At 42.4% G+C, this 27,950-nt stretch overlaps 1 protein-coding gene across 5 annotated transcripts in view; it reads right to left on the bottom strand.

Annotated features, from left to right (window-relative positions):
• The window catches only part of MECOM (MDS1 and EVI1 complex locus), a 575,095-nt gene extending 548,334 nt beyond the window's left edge, over nucleotides 1-26,761 (bottom strand). For 3 of the 5 annotated variants that reach the window (XM_017501990.2, XM_017501992.2, XM_017502002.2), the window contains exon 1: nucleotides 26,358-26,703. In XM_017501990.2, coding sequence (XP_017357479.1) covers nucleotides 26,358-26,394 — 37 coding nt within the window. In that variant the 5' untranslated portion in view covers nucleotides 26,395-26,703. Of the gene's footprint in view, nucleotides 1-26,357 lie in introns of all 5 variants that reach the window. The other 2 variants (XM_017501989.2, XM_017501991.2) reach the window with 1 other exon arrangement.
• Between the last annotated feature and the right edge of the window lie 1,189 nt (nucleotides 26,762-27,950).

The raw sequence follows: 27,950 nt of genomic DNA, 5'->3' as shown, positions 1-27,950 counted from the left end.
CTCCTGGGTTCAGGCAATTCTCCTGCCTCAGCCTCCTGAGTAGCTGGGATTACAGGCATGCGCCACCATGCCCAGCTGATTTTTTGTATTTTTAGTAGAGACGGGGTTTCACTATGTTGACCAGGATGGTAGACGGGGTTTCACTATGTTGACCAGGATGGTCTCTATCTCTTGACCTCGTGATCCACCCGCCTCGGCCTCCCAAAGTGCTGGGATTACAGGCGTGAGCCACCGCGCCCGGCCATACGTGGACTTTTGATCTTATCGGTCAGTCTAATAGCAATGGAGGGCTCACACATCTGCTTCAGCACAAATCAGTGCCTGCCTGACATTAAGACCTGGCTTTCTGGTGTGGATGACATGGTTAGCTGCCTCCCCAATATTAACTCCATTTATCTCCCTTTATGCTGCGTGGGTGGGATTAACATCCATGGCAGAGTCAGCTGGCTGACCAGCAAAGATTCAACATGCTGCCTTCCACAGGATGGAGTGCATGCTGGAAAGCAGACGCCCAGTCAAGGCATATTCTCACACTTCACGCTTTTCTTGACCTAGGAGGGGTCACATGATTAGTTCTCACCAATGGAATTTGAGCAGATGTGATGTGTGACATTTCTGAGCCAAGGTAGTTGGGAAGTAATGTATCTTCCCTAAGATCTCTTTTTTGGTTTGCAGCAACTTTTGGAGCACCATGTTGAAGATGGAAGAGTGCTAAGATACTGAATAAACCTCCTGGAGGTGAATTAATCAGTAGGATTAGCAACACCCATATCAGTCAATGAGATAACTCAAATTTTACTTAATAAATGTATTACTTAATAAATGTATTAACCCAGAGAAAAGTTAGGATTTATCTGCTATAACACCTACCTCTCTCATATTCATATGGCATCATTTCAAACTCTAGGGTTGGATTCGGACTTGGTTCAGGGATGGGCATGTACCCCAGGTCTGAGCCGATCAGTGCATAGTGTTCCTCTAGTCACAGAAGTGTCTTCAGAAGCAGACATATTGCCCAACTCAGCCCAATTAGAGGAAAGATTATGATTTTTTTCAAAGTTTTGGAGAAAAAAAGTTTTGTATTTCCTACCGAATATGAATAACAAAGTATGTAGTAAAGCATTTTGCGATGGTCTGAAGCCAACACACAGAGAAAGAAGGGCCAAGAGCAACACTGAAAAACATGGAACCAGAGTCTTGATCCAACTGTACCTAAAGCATAATCTATTAGATTTTTCAGTTTCATAAGCTAATAAGTCCCCTTAATTTTTAAGCCAGCTTAAATTTGTTTTTCTTTATTAATAACTAATATCTTCCAAGTATATACTTCATTATACATGAAACTCTTGTAATCAATATAGGAAAAAGGAATAAATTAAAATCAATTGCAATTTAAACATAATTCACAGTTCACAAAAGCCTAAGTATTCAAATAGCATATATAATTGGCACATCAATAAAACATTAATCAAAATTCATCAGTATTTATACCTATAACATGGACTATATCAGTCAGAATAGGTTAAGTTACTCTTCAGTAGTAACTAACTCCAAAATCTCAGTGGCTTATGACAAGTTTATTTATTGCTAATGTTATGCTATGTGTCCCATTCTTGGTCAACTATGCCTCATCTTCATCTTTTCTCTGGGCCTTAGGCTGCTTAAATAAGTCTCTTTCTGGAACAGGAAAAGGACACAACACAGTGAACCACATGGTGAATCTTACAAATTTCTGTTGCATGTATTGGTCAGAGCAAACCTAGAGTCACAGAGAAAATTCTCTCCAGGAGAGGTAGTGAATATTTGATTTGAGCAATATTAAGATATGTTATTCAAATTTTTAATTCAAAAATGTATTCAAATAATTTATTTGAACAGTAGATGTCTAAAGTTGATAAATCCTAAATTACCTACTAAAAGAATAATTAAGACCCTAAATAATAATCAGACCCGACCTTACCATTTGTTGGCCCACAGATCAGAATCTAAAAATAAGTCCATCCAAGATTGAAAGAAAATTGGGCTGTCAATAAATAATTATTGAAAAGTTTTCTCCAAAACATTGTCTTTCACTGTTCTAAAATTTTAATGACTACTACTAAGGTGCTGGTCAGTAGAGAGAAGCACTAGAAAAAATATTGACACTTTAATGGAATTTGAGGCGAAATCTACCTGTAGGAGTATGTCCATCTGTGCTATTCTAATATTTTATTTCACTATTAAGGCTTCTCTTCTGTAAGGGGTGGTGGTAACAGTAGCAGCTTTACAGAAATCATAGAACTAAAGAAAATGAATTTACTGAGGATTTCAAATTGCTAAGCTCAGTACAAATATGATGTCATGGAAACATTACCACACCCTTATGAAGTCGGTGTCTCATCTCTGGGTTGTAAAGGTGATAATGTCCAAGGTCTCAGAGCTACTAAGTAGTAGACACAGCTTTAAATATGTGCTCTGCCCCCAAATCCTATGTCTCCCATAAATCAAGGTTTGCCAGAAAGAAAGACAGGCTCTAGCCTCAACTAAATTATGAGGAGGTGACCCCAATTATATCACCCTCCCTTGTCCAATCAGTGCATGCCTATGTGAAGAAATTAGACGCTCTGGGGGATAAGGGTCAATGCATTCTCCCACAGAGGGCATGAAGCCTTTGGCCACCCACCTGAAGCCCCACCAGTGACACTCTAGGTCTCCATAGGCAGGAAGAGGCAACACTCGAAGAGCAGAAGTCTTTCCACATTGCCACCTGTCATGCTAAGTGCCACCCTAAGATCGGAGTTCAGGAAAACAGGATGGTGGCAGAAAATGGAAGAAAATCTGTTTAGTGATCAAAGAAAGCTTCATTTGGTGAAAAACCCAGACCAGAGCAAGATTAAGGAAGCTGGAGGCCAGGTGCTAACATATAAGGGAATAGACGGGAGTCACAGCAGTGAGACATAGGAAAGCACTTAGAGTTATCTCAGGACATGATTGGCTGAAGGAAAATTAATCAGTCAGTATATTGACTGTTCTCTATTTGCATAGGCTCAGACCTGGGTGGGTCAGTGTTTCTGTGACTTTAACCCCACTGAGCCAACTCCTTACCGATAAGGCTGCACCCTCTGATGGCTCTGGCTCCTGTGCAATGGAGAGATTTGGCACTGTTCATTGAGGGTTTCACTACGTATCTGTGGCCAGTTTTTTATTTTCCTTGCAAATTGTTCTTTGTAATATATCTATAACCTGCAAGTATGAAGCATTATCACGAGTATTCTATTCAAAGGAGCTAGAGGACCATGTTGACTAATTCAATACCAATATGAATGCCAGTTTTTAGTTAACAAAGCATTTCCAATGTATTATCTCATTTGAACCTCATGCTAATTCTGTGAAATAAATATTCTCACTCCCACTTTACAGAAGAGAAAACTGAGGTAAGGGGGCTATTCACTATTTTTCTAAAGTCACAACCAGTGTCACAGATAGAATTTGAATTTGGGTCTTCTGACAACACGATACTGCCATGAGGAAAGAAATTCATAAATAACAGAGAACAACTGTGGGCATTGGCAAAAAGGAATGCATTGGAATGGAGAAGAAGGTCCATATGACAGCTGTAAGATTATTTCAAGGAGAAATGAAGACAAATTGGAATTAAGCTCTCTTTTAATTATACATTTACCAGTGATATGTCATTGAGAAAGAACTAATACACAGAGTATCAATTTTCAGTAAATATAAATGGCAAATAAGGCATTTAATGAATTGAAAATGACAGTGTTTCTAAGATTAGTTATCAATCACTAGTAAGGACCTTCCCATTTATTAATCAAATATTTCATTTCAGCAAAGAATCTAACGAAATGGCATAAAGAGAATACAGGGCTGTCCAACACTTGCAGGGAATTAAAAAGAGAGAGAATACAGAGATGGTGCAGACGGTGACTGGGGAAGGCAGGCATGAAAAATAAAACTTCTGCTTTATCCATTTCAAGTGTGAAGGGAAGACAAGAGAGAAGGAAAATGTTTAGAAATGGAATTGTAAAATAGATAACTGATAAACCATTAAGAAAACTGCAAATCCATCCATTGTAGGGTAGGTTCTTAGGCCAACTGAGAACAAAAAAAAAGTGAAAAGGAAAGAATCTTGGCCAAAAGTAAAGAGCAGTTCAGAGAAGATAAAAGAGCAAAAGTCTGACTGCTCAAAGAGTCACCATGGTTATGCAGAGGGCTCTCGTACACTCTGAGTTGCCAAATGATCTCGGAGATAGAGCCTATCAATTCACACAGTTTCAGGTATTTACCCTGGCCAGTTTTATTCAAAACAAAGGTTAAAGGAAAAGAAAAAATAAAAAGTACTCTCACACTCCCCTCCCCTACCTCATCCTGCCAACCTATCAAAAAAAAAAAAAAAATCGGTAAGTCTCATTGGTCAACTGAATGATTTTAATGTTGTTATAAAGTCTTAATAGTTTGTTCTGGATGTGCTAGTAAAGCCACCATGCAAAGGATTTAAGGCAGTGTGAAATTATTGGGAGACTGAAAACCTAATAGCATCTTTCAAAGCTATTACAGAATGCATGGCTCAAGAAAGCAATATCTGCAATCACAAAACGAGAAAAGAGAGTTCAGGGATACAAAGGAGAGAAAAAATATCTACGAACGGTTACTGCAACTGGTCAATCGAATTTAGTCTTTCTTCTAGTGTTTAAATTACCAAATCATTTTATACACTTATACAAGGGCAGAAAGGTTTGTGGTAAGCTCCGAAGCAAACCAAATTGTCATTTTTTCTCAGGAAGTCTAATAATTCAACTCCTCATTCAAATAACATTGCATATTTATGAGGCTTCAGTCTAATTAAATTACATTGGTCATCAATCAGGTTTTGCTAAATTTTCTTTTCCCAGAACTATTAATGGAAATATGTGAATCCCCAAATATGAGCCTTTAAATATTGCGTTATTAGTACTGTGTTTTCTAAAGAAACGCTCTTATGAGTACCCCAAGTGTGCTCTACCTGGCATATCCTCTTTCTGCTGCACACCTGTTTTCCTTGCACATTCTTTCTTCTGCTGTCCTGTATCCTACCCCACCACTCGCAGAATCCAAATGGCAGAAAAGTGTGAATGAGCACAAATCAATCTTGTTATTACTACCATTTCCTTCTGCTTATTCTCAAAACAGAAGCTTCATAAGAGAAAATTATGTCACTTATGAAATTACTAAAAGAAACCTTCATCCAAAATCATTCACCAAGTGGAAGCTTCAAAAACATTAACTGAGGGCACCATGATAACTCTGGCCTGACCTAGGGCCTTCATCTCCACTGGGTTCTGAATATTGGGTCTAACTTTTAGAATACAACTTCCTATTTTATGGGATTTAAACACTCCATAGAAGATACTATTTTATTTACTACAGTGAAAATGAACTGAATAATTTCTGTATAGTGAAAAAGATGTCTCTCAACTAGAAATGCTCAACTTTCATAAAACAAGTCACAAAACTGCCTCTGATAGCAACAAAATATGCAGTCCAGCAGCTAAGAAATAGGTAAGCCAGCATTTTCTTACCAGTTTCACCCCTCCTATATGTGTTGCCTAGAAAGACTTACCATCATTTTCCTTCTTTCAAGCCTCAACTGTAGAATAGAATTATTTCATTTTCTTTAGTTTACCATATTGTATGGTAAAACTCCTATTGCACCATAATTTATGGTGCATGATTAAAATACATAGATTATCTCAAATAGTTATGATTCTGAAGCGCCACTCCTGAGGCTATAGAACTGTACTCTCAGTTCAGTTCCTGCTGTCTTATTTTATTTATTTATTTATTTATTTATTTATTGAGACAGGATCTCACTCCGTCACCCAGGCTGGAGTGCAGTGGCACAATCTCGGCTCACTCCACCCTCCACTCCCCCCTCCCCTGGGTTCAAGTGATTCTCCTCTATCAGCCTCCCAAGTAGCTGGGATTACAAATGCATGCCACCACACCTGGCTAATTTTTGTATTTTTAGTATTTTTTTGTATTTTTAGTAGAGACAAGGTTTTTCCATGCTGGCCAGGCTGGTCTTGAACTCCTGACCTCAGGGAATCCGCCTGACTCGGCCTCCCAAAGTGCTGGGATTACAGGTGTGAGCCACCTCACTCGGTCCCTGCCATTTTGTATTTTATATTCATCTTACACTGGCATTATAATTTTTAAAACTCCAAACTCTCATAAAAACCTGGCTTTAATTTCTCTTTTCAACAATTGAGCCATCATATTCCTTTACACTTGGTTCAAAGGAAATTCTAAAAATTATAAAACTCAAGTGATCATTTCGGGGAAACAAAACAAAGGGGCAATTAGATTAAACAGCCTTGAAATAAGCTCCAGAATCCAAATGAAATCTGTCAGAGGTTTTGTGCAATATCATTAATAGCTTTTAAACAAACTGTTTAAACCGAAGGAGGGGGGCCTTCACGTGTCTAAAGATACACACCTGCACACATTTTATAAATACACACTCATGCCTCTTTACTGGCTTAGGCCTCTCTTTGAGTAAGGCCATTCTTCTTTACCATAGGTACACATAAATGGTTGTGTTTCTCAACAGAGGCTGTTTCTGTGTCCATCCCACCAAGCTCAGCTAAACCTCTGGAACCATTAGGCACACAGACCAAATGTACACTCAGGTGCAACTGAACATACCTATGCTGTCCAACAACAACAAATGAGATTGTTTAATGAACGTTCATGTATATGGAAGTATGTGACTAACAGCATTGATTAAAACCAACCAAGCACAAGGGCTACTGGCGTTCAACATCTAAACTTCCTAAAATATAGTCCGATCCCACCCTAAAACCTAATATCCCACTTTTTAACATTTCTGAGTAAAACAGATATATTTTTTTTTTCTGGTTTCCCTACATACCTTCTCTAGAATTCCCATTGCTCTCTCTTTGCATGGGAAGGTTGGCAGAAACATTTATGTCTGGAATTCTGGAAAATCAAAAGACAAAAGTGGCTAGCAATAGTAAAGCAGCTACTGATTCTGTCTCTGTTTGGATTGTTTTCCTTGTTGTTTAATCTAAAGAAACATTATTGTCTCCTTAGAAATGGCCACGAGATCAAAATGGTCAAAAAGATATCAGAGCTTCTGGATTCTCCACAAATCATCCACTGCCTGTGACAAAGCTACCCCATCAATGGCCTTTCACAACTGAGAATGTCTCATCTATTGCTGCTACAAAGGCCAGAAATCATAGGCAGAAAGCAAGATCATTAACCAGATTTAAAGACAATGCTATGCCTGTAAAAACTGAAAGCAAACCATACATGAAAAAATATATAATTCTGGAAGTAGCCCCCAAAGGTAGCATGTGAATACAGCCCTACTATCTCCCTATTGTTTAATCAAAATGACCTCCTTCCTCCCTGTTTCTCATGTCCAGGACTCACATTGCTCTCCACTGTCTGAGTCCCATCCCCAGAGACTCTGATTTAATTGGATTGGGATGGATAGTATTTTTAAGCATTCCAACTGATTCAATGCAGCCATATTTGAAAGTCACTGTCTCTTCTCTTAACTTGTCCACTGCCCTTTTCTTAAACAGAAAAAGAAAAAAAGAACTAGATCTGAGAGCTCATTAGGCTTCCCTTATCTAAATTCTACAGGTTATTCAATTAAGTAACTACTCAAATGCTTTGTTGCAGGCCCAAGTTATTTGAATATTAAAACAAAATTGAGGATAAGTGGCCTGGCGACAGAATGAGACTCTTTCACCAAAAAAAAAAAAAAAAAAAAAATTAGAAAGTTGTAGATAGCTTTCCTTGCCTTAAAAATATTCTGGTGAGCTTGGGCAAGTTTACTGTCACAATACATTGTTTAGGAAATGAAAATCTGAATCTAGCACCATCTATGTACTGGTAAATGATAAGGTATAATTAGCTTTTGATATCAAGCAATGAAGTAATGAAGTATCTCTAAGTCATTCATTCAGCAGAGATGTTTGGAGTTACCTAAATAAAACTAAAATCATGTGATAGAAAATCACAATGCAGATAACTTGAGGAAGAAAATGAGAGACGAAGTGATGACCAGCCCCTGTCATAAAAAGAAGATTTCTCATTTTAAATTACAGCAAAATTTGTCTTTACTAACAGTTGTTTGAAATCATTTCTTTGAGTTAAAGTGTCTTTTAACCAAGTCTTACTACGTTTTATGAGTTTGAGAATGCCCAGACAATGTAATGTTCTACTTTTATTTCTGTATTTGAAAAAAATAAGGCAGTGGAGTACTCATTCAGATTAAGTTCTTGGACTTTACTGTAAAACAGATCAAGGTTTGGATCTGGCTCTGCACTTAAATGTAAGAGGCTTGGAGCAAAGAACAAACATGTCTCCAGGGCGCTCATCTCTAAGCTAAGACAATAATATCCTCCACCTCATAGAGATGTGAGGATTAACTGCAATAATGCATGAACACTCAACAACCTTGACTGGCGTTATTACTTATTGTTGCTATTATTAATTATCTCCATTTGATAGATGATGACATTGAGGCACAGAGAGGTAAATAGCCAGCCCATGCCACACAGCTAGGTAGTGATAGAGCCAAGATGCCAACCTAAATAATGTGGCTCAGAGTCTACATTCTTAATACTATCTTAGCATTTTTAATATTCTGTAATTTCTAGAGTTTATAATAAGAAATTCTAAGTGTGTATTAAATTTACACAGCAGCTGCCAGGTATCTCAATGCCAAAAAAAAAAAACCTTACACAGCTTTTTGCAGCTGATAAAAACTTACCCATATACCATCTTATGTTATTATTACTGGTCTGAAAGAACTCAAAGCAGAGGTAATTATTGTTCCAGTCTTATACTTGAGGACACTGAGGCTCAGAGGCTTAATGCCCTGCAGAAGGATACCATACTGATGAGTAGCAAGCTTGAGACTCAAACCCCTACATCCTGACTTCCCAGTCAGCATTAGCCACCAGAAAATGTGTTCACGATACCCAAAGTGTGCTGAACTTTTGAGATGATCACACCTAAGAAAAAATAAACAAGTCCCTATCTTCATGGTGGGTAGGGCTCAAAACACCACAGAAAGCATTTTCCTCTTAGGAAAACTATTAGTAATTATAAAGCTTCATAATGAGATCTGATGAGATGGTTAGGTAAATTACTCCAGAAGCAGTAGAAACAAACAAATGGTTACATTCTACAAGTCCCAGCCAAGGATTCACTTGGAAGTTTAAGATGCAGCTCATTGTACTGTATTAGGTATCAGAGTATTTTCTCTTCTTGAAGGTTAAACCTTGGTGACTAATAATACCATCACTTGAGGGCAAGAAGAGAGATTTGACATAGAGACCATGAGGCACTTTGAAAACCCTAGACATATAATGCTTTTTACCTTGACATTTACCATCCTCTAATGATCCATCACCCCAGTATTTTTAGGTCAAAAAAAAAAAGATGATACAATGCTGTTTCATGGGTCAAACCATGTCTATGCTGGTATTTTAATACTGCAACATTACTAACGGGATACATAAATTACTCACATTTTATGCATTTAGGCAAATAGGGAATTTTGCTTAGAATTTCAGACTGTGCCCAAAAGTAATGATGTTCAATGCCCTGATTTCTGTGCCAAGCCTAGTGGCTGGAACATTGGCTTGGATGCATACACACAGCTCAGCAAGATGGTTGGCAAAGACAGTTGGAAGAGAAGACAGTGCTTTTTATTCTTATTTCTGTTTCATGAACAAGAAAATCACATGCCAGCCTGAGAGACAAGCCACTTCTGTGAGTTCATGTTAGTTTGGGAGTAGCACTGTTTTCTACTGGATAAAATTGAACCTAGCAGAAAGATGCACCTTTGGAAACCACGGAGACTTCACTTTGGGCATTTTGATCAAATCTTTGCTCTCAGACAGAGCTCTAAGTGGCAAGAAGCTGGAGGAATTCTTTGAGATTCTTTAAAGAGAACTTGTTCTTAAACTGTGATGGGAAAATTTGCTCTAACTGCACGAAGGATAAAATACACTAAAGCTGTGAGCATGAAAGGAATAATTCGCCCACCTGCAGACCCAAGGCTTGTATTTCTATAAAGTATTTATAGGCTGTGTAAATACATCCTACATCTTACTCAGTTATTACAATCAGCATTTCCCTAACAACAGACAAATGTGATAGGCAGACTTTTCAGGAAAACACCAAGCTGACATAGTGGATCATGCCTGTAATCTCAGCACTTTGGGAGGCCGAGGCTTGCAGAACATTTGAGCACATAGGTTTGAGGGCAGCTTGGACACCATGGTGAAACCCTGTCTCAGCTACTCCAGAGGCTGAGGCAAGAGAATCACTTGAACCAGGGAGACAGAGATTGCAGTGAGCTGAGATTGCGCCACTGCACTCCAGCCTGGGCGGCAAGAGCAAAATTCTGTCTCAAAAAAAAAAAAAAAAAATCTGGAAAAGAGGTAGACTTAGGATTCAGTATTCCAAGCTCACAAAACCAGTTTGTAGTCATGGATATTTTTTTCTCTGTTAATAAATCATTGTCAGGGATATATGTATGTCTGTCAAGTGTTGGTGTTCAATATTTTCAGGAAATTGAATATTTATAGGATTTAATTCATCATGCCTTACATATACTAGGTATTCAATAACTATTAATTCAACTTGATTGATCTAATTTAAAAGATATGTTGAAAAATGTTAACTAGTGTAATGCCCTCATGGAACAATCTATAAACATCCACACAAAATGTATGCATTTGGAACAAATATTGCGCCAAATTAAAATTAAAATAAATGGGAATTAAAATTCCAAAGTAAATTAATCCCTAAAAGATTTAGATGAATAATTTTAATTCCTTGAATGGTACCTTTTCAAATCCAATCTAAAATGTTAATATATTTGCAGTCTGATATAATCCATTGAGTTTTTATAAGTAAAATAGTTCTCCCCAGTAGAACCAAAACCCAGCTATTCCATTTTTATAACCTTCTGTGTAAAGGAATAGGCTGAACTAATTCTTTTTGAATTTTTTATATTTAATCAACAACATCATTGCCAAAGAAAACCACTTTTCAGAAGTCTCTCTATCCTGGTTTATAACTTATAATCAAAAACTGGAATTTTGCATCTAATGGGCTTTAGTGTGTAACATTATACTGTCATATTTTTTATCCTATAGTTAAAAGTAAGAGATAGTTTCCATTATAAAACTTTTCCCATATTCTGATTACCAAGTGAAAAACATTTTCCTATAAAAATGGTCTTTCCAATTCATAAGCTAGAAATTATTGTGGGTACATTTTTAAAGAACATCAAAAAAGTCTGGTAGGTCTAGTCTCATCAGTTGGCTTTAGGTACATGTATAGCATAAGACAGTATGATAATAATGTCCCACACAAACAAGGAAATCACTTAACAACAACAACAAAATAAAAACCTTGAGGCCTGAAACTCTAACAACTTGCTTAGCCTTATCTAGCTGGGGCTACATGGATTGATTTCAGCTACAGCCTGTTCCAAGCAACAGGAAGAAATGGAAAATGGGTCATAATATGAGAGCCAAAATAATCCAGTAAGCTTGAAATATCACAGATATATCACAGTGGATCTTATAAAGATATACCTTAGCTCTGGTCTTAGACCCTTGATCTTCCAGGGGGTAAAGATGCTTAGAAATCTGATCTGCCCTGACAGGGTAAGGCAACCCTCTCTGACCTCCCCAAAGCCCTGCTGTGCTGGTGTCTCAGAGGTCAGCACACTTCACCCTGAACTGTGAGCTTCCTTTAATTGTAGACTTCACTTTCATTTTCCTTCGGATCCTGGCTTAGGGAACTTCTCTGTCTGTTCTGTTCTGAAAACTGGAAACTATCCAAATGTCATCCATAGGGAATTGGTTCAATGAAATGTGTAAGATCCAAACAATAGAGGATCTTCTGCCTTTAAAAAGAATGGTTTAGATTGATACATACAGACAAAAGATCCAAGATATATTATTAAGTTTAAAAAAAGAAAAAGCCCTTTATTTCTTTCTCTTGTCTGATTGCTCTGGCTAGGACTTCTAGTACTATGTTGAAGACAAGTGGGGAGAGTGGACATCATTGTCTTGTTCCAGTTCTCAGAGGAAATGCTTTCAACTTTTCCCCATTCAATATTATGTTGGTCATGGGTTTGTCACAGATGGCTTTTATTACAATGAGATATGTCCCTTGAATGCCAATTTTGCCGAGAGTTTTAAACATAAAGGGATGCTGGATTTTGTCAAATGCCTTTTCCGCACCTGTTGAGATGCTAATGTGATTTTTGTTTTTAATTCTGTTTATGTAGTGTATCGCATTTGTTGACTTGCCTATGTTAAACCATCCCTGCATCCCTGGTATGAAACCCACTTGATCATGGCAGATTATCTTTCTGACATGTTGTTGAATTCAGTTAGCTACTATGTTGTCAAGGATTTTAGCATCTGTGTTCATCAGGGATATCAGTCTATGGTTTTCTTTTTTGGTTACGGCATTTGCAGCGACCTGGATGAGATTGGAGACTATTATTCTAAGTGAAGTAACTCAGGAATGGAAAACCAAACATTGATGTTCTCACTGATATACAGGAGCTAAGCTATGAAAATGCAAAGGCATAAGAATGATACAATAAACTTTGGGGAGTTTTGGGGAAAGGGTGGGAGGGGGGTGAGGGATAAGACTACAAATATGGTGCAGTGTAAACTGCTCGGATGATGGGTGCACCAAAATCTCACAAATCATCTGAGATCATATAAACTTACTCATGTAACTAAATACCACAAGTACCCCTATAACCTATGAAGAAAAAAAAAGAAAAAGCAAGTTGCTGTAAAAAGTTATAAATCTTTATGTACGTATGTACTAATATATACAAGGGGGAAAAGTCTGCTGAAAGTTACACTAAAGGATGAATGGTGGTCATCTCCAGGCAATTTATGACAANCCTCCCCCGCGCAGCACCTCCCCCGCGCAGCACCTCCCCCGCGCAGCCCCACCTCCTAGCAGCCCCTTCCCCGCGCAGCCCCACTCTCGCAGAGCCCCACCCCTGCAGAGCCCCACCCCCGCGCAGCCCCTCTGCCGGGCCCCACCCAGGCCCTGTCCTCAAGGCCTCTCAGCTCTGCCTCTCTGGCCTCAGCTCCTGAGCTCTGGCTCCTGCAGCTTCAGTCTCTCCACGCTCAATTCTGCAAATACTCCTTGCTCCTTCTCCCCTCAGGTCTGCACCTGGGCTGCCCTTTGCACCGCTCTCCTCCCTGTACCTGTCTGTAACTCCGCTGGACCCTGTCCCTGAGCCCCAAGTCCTGGGAGATGCCTCCTGCGCGCTCTGTAGGACAGAGAGGCTCTCCTGCCCCAGCTGTCCCTTTGGACTCCTGTTCCTCGAAGGATGGCTTCTGAGGTCCTCCCCCAGAAGGGAGGAACGGGAGCCACGCCTGTTCCTCCGTGAGGGCCTGAACCCAGCAGGATCAGAGGCACTTGCCTTCAGAGGGAGCATTGAGCCCTGCAAATGCAGCCCGCCCTGCTGGAAAATGTACCCAAGACCTAAGGTCCAGCCCAAGACTGCTCCTCCTTGTGCTTCCTTTGAGTAGCTATTCATTTGCACAAATCTCCCTGGAAGGGTCCAGCCCTGCAGGGTCCTGTGAGCCCCTCTCTGCGGGTGTGGAGATGAGAAACTGTAGAAATAAAAGACGTGAGACACTGAGATAGAGAAAAGAGAGTTTGGGCCCGGGATCCGCTGCCAACCAAAGCCCGGAGTCTGGCAGTGGCCCCGAGTGCCTGGACGCTCTGACTTTTATGGAGTACAAAGCCGGAGGCAGGGTAGGTGGGGCGTGGTGCAAACCTGGGGGCAGGGTAGGCGGGGCGCGGTGCAAACCTGGGGGCAGGGTAGGCGGGGCGCGGTGCAAACCTGGGGGCAGGGTAGGCGGGGCGCGGTGCAAACCTGGGGGCAGGGTAGGTGGGGCGCGGTGCAAACCTGGGGGCAGGGTAGGTGGGGCGTGGCCTTGGTGGTCGGTGATCGGGTCGGGCACATCACCTGTCATATAGGTAGGGGCCCAGGACTTTCAGGTAGCGGCGATGAGGTAAGGAGCATAATGTGTCAGCACTTTTGCATACTTGCTAGAAAAGACATTAAGATTTATATTACTTTTACTAATTATCTCTTCTAAGAAAACAGGAACCAGGTGCAGGAGCGGAACATGAGAGTGGACATGGAACGTGACCGCTGAAGCACAGCGTCACACAGAGACAGTTAAGCCCCTGGATGTCTGCGGGCCGACCTGACAGCGTCAGGCCCACCGCAAGAGCTTGGAGGAGCGGAGTTTTCTCCTAACTCCCCTGAGGAAGGAGATGTCTCGGCCGCCTTGAACCTCTCCTTCACTAGCTGGCTAAACAGCGGGCGCTTTCCCAGCGCGGGTGCTGCCGCTCAGCCAAGGCGCCCTCCAGCAGCCCTTATGGGGTGTGACAGAGGGCTTAAATAAGGCATCTCGCCTTCACTAAAGGTTGAATGGTGGTAATCTCCAGCAATTTATGACAAAAAAAAAAAAAAGAAAATAACTTTCATTTTGTATTTGATACATTCTTGTCATTTAAAAAATATTGTGTATACATTTTATAATAAGAAAAAAATAGTTTATAGGAAAATGAAGAAAGATTGATAAAAACTTTAAGATGTTTTATAATAAACATGCTAAGGTGAATCAAGACTGAACAAATGGTTAAACCCCCATTCAACCATTTAGAAATTTAGAAATCCATGAGCTGCTAAAATTGCATGAAAATATTTATGTACATGTACATTTTCTGGAAAGAAGCTCCATACTTTGCATTGGATTCTCACAGGAGTCTGGGACCCAAAAGAAGGTCATGAACTATGACTGTAGCGAAAACCAATGGAAGGACGATTCCCTCCATTCGTTTTTACTATCATTTTATCATGAAACATTTTATTACTTATTTCATAGTTTCCACCAAAGGTAAAGTCATAAAAGCTGTGGTTTTCAGTCTTACCCTCATTTAAAGGGGTTCCTGTTGACTTAGAAGCAGTCCTAAGCATACAACAAGAAATCACATGTGGCTGGTCTTGGTAAAAGAAAACCCCTAACAGGCTCTAAAAGCCTGTAATCATTCAGGACTTGAGGTTAGTTGCCCAAGACACAAAGAGTTCTATTTTCTCTATAGAGATGGTTGATTTGTGAAATGACAGATGGGGGTTAGAGGAGTGGGAAAGGGGCAGAGAAGAAGTCATTTTTGCACTTGAATTAAGGGGACAGAGTTGAGTGAGTTGGGTTAATTTAACCAGTAATACAAGATTCAATACATCATCTATCAACCTTAAATTAAAAGAACCTTTAATCGTAAAAGTGCATTTAAATATAGAGCAAAATTCTTGACACCATGCTCCATATTAACAGAGCATAAAATAGGCAGTAAAACTGCCTAAATTTGTGTTAGGATTTAGGTAAAAACTAGGTTTCTGATGACTTGTAAACTGAATATTCCCAAATCCCTAAGAATTACATGAGTCCACAGAACGTTTTACCATCTCTACCTTGAGTCCTCTGACATTCTCTAGAATCAGGTCTAGTACAGAGTTTAAGATCAATAGCAATTTGTGATTTAAGTGAGAAGTCATGGGCTATACCTGCATTGGCAAAATGGGGGCATTATTGATGAAAATTAGGAATAATACTCTACTTTCCAGGTGGTTTATCACTGTCAAATAGGTCAATTGTGGATTTAGTACACAATTGAAGTGTCAGATATCCCAGAATTCCAGTGCTGACATTACTTAAGTCCACAGGTTTTACAGGCAAAGAAATTGAAGGGGTTCACATAATCTTCCAAAGCCCATTGCTAACCACCATCACCTAATCGTATTGATATCTGCCATATGCAAAGCATAGTATTAGGCCCCATATAAAACAGAAATGGGCTTTCCATGAGTTTTACAGTTGATCTAGAAAAATAAGATATACACCATGAAGACAAGTAATTTATTATAAAATGCCAAAATGATGATAATTCCACACTATTGGAATAAAATAACATAGATAAGTCATATCTCCAGGAGTGATCACGAAGAAGCAGGAGTTCAAATGAAATCTTAGAGGAGTTAGATTTTGACGGTCAAGGTGCAGTATGGGTAGATTTACAAACTATGGCAACATTATGGCCAAAAGCCGGAAAGTAGAAACACAAGAATAGGCTGACAAGAGAGTGAGATGTACAGAATGAATAAACAATGTTTAAGCTGAATGGACCAGTCTTGAGTAAGACAAGCCTGAAAAGTCAAAAAAAGAATGTGTTGAGCTCTATTTAAGGTATTAAAAATGCATTCATTGATCAAGTCCTCACATGAGGTAAGTACCTACACTCCATAAGTAAGGAGACTGAGGCACAAAATGGTTACATGGCTTGCCTTCATTTCAACCAGTTAGTAAGTGGTAGAGCCAGGATTCAAACCCAGGCAAATCTAACTCCCACTCTGTACTCAGAGTCACCACATCCTCCCAGCACAAAAGTAGAGCCCCTCAATAGCCAAGCTAAGGAATTTGAGATTCAGCACCAGGTAAATGCCAAGATTGGGAATGAGGTAACCATTCCCATTGAGATAACCCATTGATAATGCTTATAAGCGTGGTTCATCACTACTCAGAATCCTCCTCTAAAAGTATTCCCTAATACGATGATATTCCCAACAATGTTAGCTGATAGTGACATGTGTTCACTGACAAGTCCCATGGCTACAGTATTGAGTTAGACATTGTAAATTGCTTAGTCAAATCTTTATTGGGAGAGTCCATTGTGTTGACATTCCATCACCACACCTTTCAACCTAAAGACTTAATTTTACCTGCTATTCACCTATCACTTCAGCTAGAAATACACTTATGAATATAAACAGAGCAAGCTATGTTTATTTTCACATGTTCCCAGAACATATATGACCTTCTGACAAAGAAAGCCTCCCTTGTCAGATAAGACATTCATCCCTTAAGAACTAATTTCTCCATCCTAGGTTCAGGTCTTAAAAATCAGTTGGGTTCCTCAGTTGCAGATGTACAGGACATTACATCTGGACCCTTCTAGGAGGGCAGGGGTGAACTCTTCCTCTGAATAGCCACAGTAGCCAAATGACTCCTTCTCCCACTGTCTCCTAATGATTTACTGCCCAACTCGAAGCCCACAAATCAAAGAATTGGGTTTAGTAAGAAATAAGAAAGAATGGTGGCCACTGGCTACAAGAAGGGAAGGAAATGTTTCAGTTTATTTTCTTAAGCCAATTAATGATGAAATGACATGGAGGGAAAGAAAGACACAACATGGTCGTAAAAGACTATTTTTCCAGATAAATGGCCAGATATCAGATTCTGTAATAAATACTTCCACCTATCAAAACACACACACACACACACACACACACACACACACACACTAACTTTGGGGTGGGGAGAAAGATATAGATCTTAAAAACACAGGTAATATTCAGAAACGCTTATGGCTATCATCATAAAATGAAACTTTAAAGGAACCTTGGAAATCAATGAATCCAGACATTGCAAACCCTGCAAACTATATATTATAGTCAGAGGCGTTGGGCTGGGCCTACAGAATTTTTTAAAATTGAATCAACATTTCACAAAGTAGAGAAAATTTACATAGAAACCCAGATGTGTGGCTTCTCTTAAAAAGTAGAAGATCTGGCAGCCCTGAACCCCCTTGCCCAAATGGTAACACTGAGCTGGAACTGAGAAGCTGCCACCTTTAGAGGAAGTTTGAACTGCCATTTTTCCACTGTTCCCACCACGCCCTCTTGTTCTGGAATACAAAGCCTGGGCGTCGAAAAGTTAAATAAAAATAGGAGAGAGCTTAAGGCTTATACCTACCTTGCTTCACTTATTTATGGTACCCGCAAATTTACAAGCGCTGCTCTAGTCCAATTCCTTCATTTAGACAGGAGTAACTCAGCCACAGTAGTAAAGTGACTTACAAACTCATTCCATTAAAAGTCAGATTTTTATTCAGGAGAGATTATTTTCTTTTTTTTTTTTCCCCATTTATTTATTTTATTGTATTTTAGGTTTTGGGGTACATGTGAAGAACATGCAAAATTGTTGCATAGGAACACACCTGGCAGTGTGATTTACTGCCTTCCTCCCCATCACCTACATCTGGCATTCAGGAGAGATTATTTTCTAATGACAACTAGAGAGTATGCAAAACTAAATTTGGGATATGTGGCTTACACAGTGCCAACATCTGTGGAGAAAAGTTGAAATCTCAATCATTTTATTTACACATCCCCCTCACCCCCACTCCAAGTAAAGGGCATAGGAAGATGCTCAAGTTTTTAAAATAAATTTACTGACTAGTTTGGCTTGGTATGGACAGTTTTAATGTGCCCAAATTTTAGATGTGACTTCCCTTCATTCTGAGGGCATAATTTATTGAGAAGACATACAAAATACTTACTAAAGGCATGCAAATACTTCTAAGAATCAAATTAGGTAAAAACATTGACCAGGATGGAAAAAAGGGATGTTTCTTCTTCAGAAAATTTAACTGATAAATTATAAGGAAACTGAATCTAAGATTTATTGATTGATTGCATGTGCCTTAGGTACTTTGCACACATTTTACCAATTAACCCTCACAGCAGCCCAAGGAGGGCAGTATTATTACTCTCATTTCACAAGCAAAGATGCTGGGCCTCAGGGGCATTCAATAACTCAAAGAGATCGCTGTTCAGTCAGGGATCATGCCCAGATTCAAACACTGTTGTGCACGTTTGTGACGCTTGTGAGTGTAGGGTATGTAGTTTGCCTGGGCACAGGACCTAGCACATTGATATTTGTTGTGTATGCCTGCCCACTGCCAAAGCCCAAAAATTGCCATGTACAAGGACTTTCATTCATAAATGTCATCATTTGAACAACATTGACATATACAATGAATTCATTTAGGCAGGTTCTTGAACAAGGTTAAGGAAACGTTGGATCTTTTTGTTCTGTAGTTAATGACCCCTACACACGTTTACTAAGATAACAAAATCTCTTTTCTAAATAAATGTATCTTTTAGAATTGTTATAAAAGTCAGTAGTCAAGAATTTGGCTGAATATACAAGCCAAAACATGTTTGCTAACAAATAAGAATAATAACTAAAATAAAAATAAAAATTAATTCAAGAATGAGCGCTTTTGAAAAGTCAGGAATTTGATTAAAAATTCAGTTGCCTTTTTTTCTATAATGAAACAGCTTTTATAATAATGCTAAAGAGTGTGGTTCCAAGCAAAATACTCCTCCATTTTAATCACGGCTATTATTTTTGAAAATGAAAATGGCTGAGGTCATTGTAATCTATTTAAGGTTTGCATGGTTGATGGTATTTTTGTCTTGGCTTTGAGTTCTCCACGTTACCCACTAAATGTTATGGGTTTTGCTGTGTGCCCTTTCAAATCCCATTCTTACTAATAACGTTGTACTTTATATACATAAATTAGAGTAAATTCTACTTTCTTTCCTAACAACTTCAGATGGGGTCCACACTTTCAAAAGGACTAGAACTTGCCTTAAAAAAAAATCAGTGTGTACTTCTTAGAACAATGATGCTTCTATATGTATAAAAATGCTGTATGGATATTTAAATGCTGAGTAATTAGTAAAACCATAGGACTTGTGGTTTTTTTCATCAAAGTGAAATATGAGGATATCTGTATATTTACTGCTTCCAACTTACAAGAAAAATACACAGATAAAAAATGCCTAGAAACAAAACCATCTGGGCAGAGTTCTAGACCTACTGATATCGATAGGAGAGGGGGTCTGTATTCAGACAGCCATTTAGGACACGAAGGCTCTCTGTCCCTGTAGACCTAGTAGACAAAATTATCAAATATCTAAATACACTAAAGTTTACAGTCAAGTCTTCTTTTAGATGCAGTTAATATTTCACTGACTTTCTGAACTTAGTTGAAGTGTTTATTATAATTCACTATCAGGTCACACAGAACAGCCCACAATCCCTCTAAGTAGCCCCTACACAGCCACACGGAAGAGAATGGCTTCACAGTACATACAAATTGTAGAGATCTGGCTATTAAAATGCCTTAAGATCTGTTTGTTTATTTTTTTAAATCAACTTGCAAGGCCAATGTAATAAGATGCTGTAGCTTTTATGAAAGAGGTGAAATAATTTTAAACACAGACACACAATGAGTTTATTTATTTAGAAACTTGTTAAATAGAGTCTGGGAATTCAAATATTCAATGTTGACATTGTACAGAACTGGCAAGAAGCCAGAACCCAGTCTCCAGAGGGACCCATTGGACAAGGAATTCAGGCCTTTCTCTCCTCCCACTTGAGCTAAATAGGTAGAAGCCATTAGTTATACCCACAGCAATATCTGAACCACAGTCAAATAAGCTGCCCCAGCCAGGGCACTTCAAAGGAGGCTAAGTGTGTTTAGCTTTTTAGTGCTGAACTAGAGCAATATGTCACACTTTTGAAAGAGTTTTGTAAACAGTTTCTTCCCTATGTAGAGACATCTCTGAAGTTTCTTGTATGGCATGTAGTAAGCAAAGGTAATTAACAAGGATTATACTTTTTTCATTTCCTGGAGGTTGTAGGGAGGATAATACCAATCTGTGCAAACTAAGGAAGGATCTGGAAGAAGTACACTGTTTCTCTCTTCCTGTCTCCTTCTCTGGTTTTCTGATTGATTTGTCTGTCTCCTCTTTATCCTCTTCCTCACACTTGTTCTCACTATCCAGCCAATTTCCTTGAAAATTCCCTGGTAAACTCCGAAGGCCAGAAGAATGGGAAGGGGGAAATCTAATTTTAGAAAGAAGACCGTGGCTAATGGAGTGGGGAAGTAGGAAGGGAACTAATGATGTATCCTGGGCCGCCCAAAAAAAAAAAAAAAAAAAAAAAAAAAAAAGCAGACCCCACAGACTATTTCAGAAAATGCCTTGACAGCGGCTTCCAGCGGAGGAAGGGTTAACTGTCACTCCAGAAAAATGTGCCTGGCATCATCAGAGTGTGACTTTCCCTCCCGCCCCATCTCTCCCCCAAACCCTCTCTCCATTGCCCTATGAGGCTGGGAAGGAGCCTATCCCAAACGGGAGAGTCAATGAGTGAGTGTGCGCCTGCCTTCTGCACAAGAGTGTTCCTTGTCTTCCTGAAGCCAAGACATGTGTGGGTGTGCACGCGCATGTGTGGGTGTGAGTTTACACCGTAAATGTAAACCTGGCTCCGGGGAGAAGGAGCGCGCCAGGCACGCAGCCCCTTTGAGACTGGGGAGGGGAAGAAGAGTTCTGGCCAAAGCTTGGGACCCTGAGCTGAGCCGCCTGAGGAGCAAGATATAGGGGAGCCCCGGAGTGAGCACTGCCCCCCACTTCACTGGTGCATCCCCGCCCCACCCCCATGTCCATCTGGGGCCACTTCCCCAGCACCAGGCGGCTTTGAGATGAGGCGTGGGAGGGTGTGCTCAGCTCTTGGGAACAAGACTCTGAGTGCCTTGGGAACAGGGAAAGAGCTGGTGACCAGGAGATGACAAGTCAAGTTTCTCCATCTCACCGCCCGCTTCTAGCGGAGACGACGCGCAGGGGGATGCCGGGAGAGAGGGGGGCGAGCCGGGCTGGTCAGGGGCAACTCGTCTGCGCTCTCTTGTCCTCCTAACCTGGGGAGGACGGAGCCGGGCGTCCCCCCTTCCTGCCCCAGGTCACGACTGCAGCCTACGATAACCTGGCCCCAACTCACAAAAATAAAATAAACTCCCAAACATAATATGTTTAAAGAGAAATTGCTTACAATTCCTTACCTTCAACTTCAAAAAAAGAAAAAGAAAAGAAAGGAAGGAAGGAAGGAAAAAGAAAAGAAAGAGAGAGAGAGAGAGAGAGAGAGAGAGAAAGAGAAAAAGAAAGAAAGAAAGAAGAAAGAAGGAAATAAAGAAAGAAAGAAAAAGAAAAAGAAAGAAAGAAGAAAGAAAAAGAAAGAAAGAAAGAAAGAAAGAAAGAAAGAAAGAAAGAAAGAAAGAAAGAAAGAAAGAAAGAAAGAAAGAAAGAAAGAAAGAAAGAAAGAAAGAGGGAAGGAAAGAAAGAAGGAAAATTTGTGGAATGACATGTTAATTTCTAGTCGATAACTTGTCCTACGTGTTGAATGTCTGTCCCTGCAGGAAGCCGGCCCCAGGGCTCAGAGGAGGCCCTTGCCACAGAAAGCCTGAGAGCTGGGCTACCCAGCAAAAGTCACACTCACTCACACTCATACACACACTCACATGCACTCCATAGCCAAGACCTGAGACTCTGCAGTCCCTACAAATAAAAAAAAGAAGCCTTGCTTTTTAGCCTTTCTGCCTCTACAGCTAATGAATCGTTGCCTTCCACAGTGCTGGAGATGAGGGAAGAATGAAAAGCGTAATTAACCTTCCACTAAACACAGATTTTTTTTTCTTTTTTTGGCAAAACACATCAAAATACTGCAAGAAGACTGTGCTCCAAGTGCCAAATGCAATAAAGAAGCCCTAAGCCGGGGTAATGGTCAAGTAATGGCAAATAAACCGCCTTCCTAGAAGGGGCCTCGGCCTCCGTTGGGAGAAAGATTTTCCTCCTCAAAAGCAATCTGAAATAAACAAATAAGCGTTTTGTTTTTTTTTTTTTTTTAAACAAAGCTCTGTTTTAATCTGAGTTTCTTAAGGATGAAGGAAAACCCAAGTAGGTGGGCATACAGAGTGTGAATGCCTGAATCTGGGGGCTGCGTTTGTTGTTGGCGATTTGTTTTGTTTTGTTTATCTTAGGTACTGGACTGCTAAGGTGAGTAGTTTAAAGACGAGAGAATGGGTCGGCATCTACCTTTGCTACTTCAGAGCCTGTTTTTAAACAGAGAGCCAGTGAAGGAGTAACAAGTGCCCCCCTCGCCGCGGTCTTGCTAATCGCAACGCCTTTAGCCACTTTACGAGACTTCTGGGGGGCCGGTGGCTAAGGGAGTTACTGGATGCAACTCATTCTCTGCTGTGACTGAATTCCCGTGAGTTGTCACTTTGGGGAAGTAAGGTGAGGGTGGCTTCGGTGCTTCTGGCTCTAGACGTGCTGGGCAGACCCAACCTGCGCTTCCTTTCCATCCATCAGGACCATAGCAACTGGCATTTCTGGCACGGCCCAGGTGCTATCCTAGCTGCCCAAGAAAAAAACTGGGAAGTCTCCCCGCACTACCAGAGTCGGCTTGGCTTTTAGTTTTCTTTTCTTAAAAGATGGAAATAAAATTCAGGGGCGTTAGCACTACAAATGTCAATCTTCCTGCTTTTCTTTTTATTTTTAATTAATTTTTTAATCTTCCCAAATGATTTACAACGAATTTATCAGTTTTAACTATTGTATAGAAAACAAACCCTGCAAGTTGGAACCTGGGCTATGCATTCAATCTCGGTGTAGAATCAGTGGGTATTTTCAGGGTCTGTGGTCTCTGGTCTAGGTCCATGGGCTCCTGTACTGTAGCCAAGACCAAATCAGGACTTAAGACCACCAAAGAAATTTACAAAAGACAAAAAGAACAACAAGCTATGGAGAAAACAACTATTTATATGTAATTTGTTTCCATTGTAATGTTTTCTCCTGCCACAATAAAGATAGATTTGTTTTTTACAGTATTGTGGTCACAATGATCCTTCTAAACCCAGAAAAAGAAAAACTGGTGCAGAACAGTGAAGTTTTCGTTGGATGATTGCACCGCAGGGGTCACCAACCATCTCCGCCAAGCGCTACTTGGGGTAAGGAAATCGCGTTTTAAAATACAAAAATCTGTAGTTTTGCTATGATTTCCTTTATTACTCAGATTGCAACTAAAAAAATGCAAAGCAGCGCTTCTGTCTGAGAAAGGCAGCAGCGGCAGCAACAGCTGGAGCAGTGCAAGCGGCGATCTGAGGCTCAGTAAAAGTTTGTAAGAGTTGAGATCTAGCTATCAGAAAGCGGCAGCGGCATCCTTAGAGACCCTGGGGACAAAATAAATGGGTCTCCCACCAGTTGAATGACAAGTCTCCTCACATCGGAAACGAGGCTCAGTTTCTGGATGTTGAGTGTACTGTGCGTGCGGGAATACTTTAAGACGGCAGCGTACGGCTTGCTTGGCAATTAAAATAGTTGAAAAAGTTGCTCAAGAAAATTCGAAGGGATTTGTGTTCTGCTTTCACTTCGGAAGATACCGGGTAGGGACTAGCGGCGCGAAGCCTTAGGCTTTCATTTCACAACTTAGACAAGGTTGAAAAGGGCTACCCACCCCCACCCCCCACCCCACTCCCGCCAACTCCCCCCAAACACACACACGCTCGCTCTCTCCCAACCTTTAGTCCAAATCGAAGTCCGCGAACCTCAAGTATATGTACATTTATTTCCCTTCAGATGAAAATAAAGACATCGGCCTCATTTAAAACCAAACAGGGAAAACAGTTTCACTGGCGCCCTTTGACACTGTAGCAGCGAGTGCAATCAACAATACCCAAAAGAGAAACAGATGGACTGATGACCCAAAGAGCCCTATATTTAGGTCGGTTTCTGAGACCCAGAGGAAAGGAAATGTATCCGGGAATGTACGAGTGCTTGGGTGAGGACTGGACAAAGCACTGGAAAGGCGCCTGGGATAACAGCATCTCGCCGGGCTACACCGCCAACTCCACTGCCGGCGAAGCGGAGCCTGCCGAGGTGCTGCTGCCTTGCCGTCCTGCTGCAGGGACGCGGCGAGCAGGGAGGCGTGGATACGATACCTACTGTACTCGGTTCTACTGTGCGAGGGATGCGCGGGGGGAGACTGGGATTTCATCGGTGAGAAGCATCCCACCCACCTCCCATCTCATTTCTGCGTTCCGTAAGCAACACAATTAGAGTTCTGTTTTCGGCGACTGCGAGTGTGGGAGAGCGAACGGCGGCCTGTCCACTCCCGAGGCAGCTCCAGCCCCGCGGCTGGACACCTCAAGCAGGAGCGCTCGGAGCAGCTCCGGCGCTCGGCGCCGCTGAGTCCCCTTCAGCTCCAAGTAGAAGCATTTGGACAAACGCAGCCCTGTCGCCTACAGTCCTGGCAGAGCATCACACCATGTGGGACAGTGTGGGCCCCGCCGGCAAAGCCAGGCGAGTCCTCCAACACTTTTGCTGTAAGAGTTGGGGATGGGATTCCCACCGCCCCTGCCCCAAATCCATTCGCCCACATCCCGCCAGACCAAGGCCGCTCTGCGCCGGGCAGGCAGGGGGCGCCGGGGAGGGTTATTGACCCTGGACACAGGCTGCAACCAGACGAAACGCGCAGGAGGCTGTCCTGCGCGCTCTCCGCGGCCCAACGCTTGGGCAGCCCGCCCCCTGGGGGTTGCTCGGCGCCCAGCCAGCCCGAGGTGCGCGGGTCGCAGCGCGCCCTCTCTGCCTTCTGCTCCTAGGCTGCCGCCGCTGGCTGTGTGCCCTGCACTCCCGGCTCTCCGAGCGCTCGCTGGGCCCCATCTCTCCCCACCTCGGAACACTCGCTAGGCCTCTTCTCTCCCAACCTGCGCGTGGCTCTGTGGAGCCGGTAGCTCTACTCTCCCGTGCCCCCTGCCCCCACCCCGCAATTACAGCGGGGTGTCCCCCACTCCCCGCCGCCGTCCTCCCGCCGCGCAGCGCAGCGCAGCGCCGGAGAGCGTGGCCGAGCGCACAGCGCCCACTACCGCAGCCGCGGCTCGGCGCAGCCCACCCGCCTGCCCGCCCGCCCGCGCGCCCGCGCAACTTCCAGCGGCCGCCTCGCAACTTTTCCCAACTCCACCACCGCCGCCCGCCGCCGCCGCCACTGCGGCTCCCTCTGAGCCTGCTACCCTACCCAAACCCCAGAAACAAACCGAGGCTCGAACAGACTCCCTTCTCTTGCCCGCCCCCCCATCCCCCGCGCCCTCCTCCTCCCACACCCGGGACTAGCTGGTTGGCCAGAGGCGACTCTCCCCCGCCTGGGGGGAAGGGGAGGGGAGGGGGAGACTTTCTCCTCTCCTCTTCCCCCCACCCCACCCCTTCGCGCTCACTCTCGCGCTCTCTCCTCCCTCCCACCCCTAGCCTTTGCTGCCCCCACCCCCACCCCCACCCCGGGGTTGCCACAGCTGGTCGGCGCGCGGGGCTGAGGGCTGCCCAGGCTCCTCCGGCGCCCAACCCGGGAGCGAGAGCGCGGGCGACCGGGCGCCAAGGCTGGGACCGGCAGGTTGCTGGGGCTGCGTTGCGCCTGCCCTCCACCCTGGGCCCCGGCGCGAGAGGCAGCCGGCGCTCCCTCCCGGAGCGCTGGAGACAGATATGCAAGATGGCAGAGGAGGGGGAAAAGCCAATAGAAAAGGGATATTGCACCTACTTGTGGCCAGTTTCCTTGCCCTGCCTTTGGATCTCATGCTGTGCCCAGTCCTGCAGCCGCTGGTGTGTGGTTGGGGCTTTTTTTTCTTGGATCTTTTCCTTCTTTTGCTCTCCCTCTCGCTCCCTCCCTCTCTCTCCTGTTTCTCTCTCTCTCTCTCTCTCCCTCTCTCTCTCTCTCTCCTGTTTCTCACTCTCCCTCTCCCACACACTCACTCAGTCTTTTCTTCTTTCACTCTCTCTCTCCCTCCCTCTCTCCCTTTCTCTCAATCCACACTCGCTATCTCTCCAGCATTGTCAGTTTGGACACCTTCGCACATGCGCGCTAGACGCCCCTCCAACATCTCAGCGCCGCCAAAAAAAGTTTGGAGCGATTTATCACTTTGATTTGGAGATCTTGTCAGATGGCAATCGCGGAGGAGGCGGAGAAAGGGAGCCGAGGGGAGGGCGGCGGGGGGCGGGGAGCGAACGCAGAGAGCCGGAGGGGAGCAGACACCTCGCCCAAAAAAAGGGGAGGGGGGAATTGAAAAGGCTTGGGCAGAGGATTGATTTCGTGTTAGAATCACCAATAAGCTTGTATCATGATTATTGTTATTGTTTTTCCCACCCATTTTTCTATACCATCCATGAGGGAAGAAAGAAGTGAAGGGGGAAAAAAAACTTTAAAAAAAAATTTTTTTAACCCTCCTCCTATTAAATAACTAAAAGGGCTGGACCTTCGGCTAATAATCCTGGAGAAAAGTGAGAATCATCCTGAACTTGAGAAATCTCCTGCTGCCGCTGCTCCTGCTACTGAAGCTATTGCGGCTTCCGCTTTCAGAGTTGTAAGCAGAGTAAATAACTGGTTTTTTCCTCGATTTTAGCTGTAATACCAACGCTTGCTGCCATCCTTGGGACATTTCAGTATTCTTTCCCTACCAAGTAGTAATGATCACCCTTGATTCCCGGGTCCAGGCCGGCGCGGGCATTTGACATCCAAGACCTTCTGCTTTCCCAGAGGTCGGCTGTCACCTTCCGGCCTCCCCCACCGCTGCCACGGTCGCCTCCTGGTGCAGCTCAGCCTGCCTGCCATTTTCACTCACTCGCTTAAACCTACAACCTCAGGGTCACAAGAAAGACTAGTGGGAGTGGGGGGGTGGATTCACACACTCTTAAAAAAAATACATTTTTGAAATTTTCTTTGATTACAGCATTTACCAATGAAGTGACAGTCAGATATGGGAACTCCTAAAGGGGCTAGCTGTGTGCAAGGTATGAATCAATCCCAACTAGGTATAGATTTTCTTTTGGTACAACCTTCTTGCATTAAACAGTTTTGTTCAATACCTTCCATGTGCTATTTATGTCCCCATTAATATCTGTTGCAAATCCTGCCAGACACCATAAAAGAAAATTACAATCTTTTCAGTCTCGGTACTGGAACAACACATTCTTGATGTTCAAGTTAAAGGAAAAGAAAAGCAGGTCCTGGGCATGAGTTTGGCAAAGACGGTGGAAGGGAAGGGGGATTACTGAGAGTGCCCAGTTGTACCTGATGGTATTTATTATCAGATCTAGTACTGTGGGTATGAGAGAGCAAATAGCAAGGTTCAGTCCC

The sequence above is a fragment of the Cebus imitator genome, unplaced genomic scaffold, assembly GCF_001604975.1.
Source record: "Cebus imitator isolate Cc_AM_T3 unplaced genomic scaffold, Cebus_imitator-1.0 Scaffold287, whole genome shotgun sequence".
Classification (NCBI taxonomy): Eukaryota; Metazoa; Chordata; class Mammalia; order Primates; family Cebidae; genus Cebus; species Cebus imitator.
This window is presented reverse-complemented; position numbering and strand designations above follow the sequence as displayed.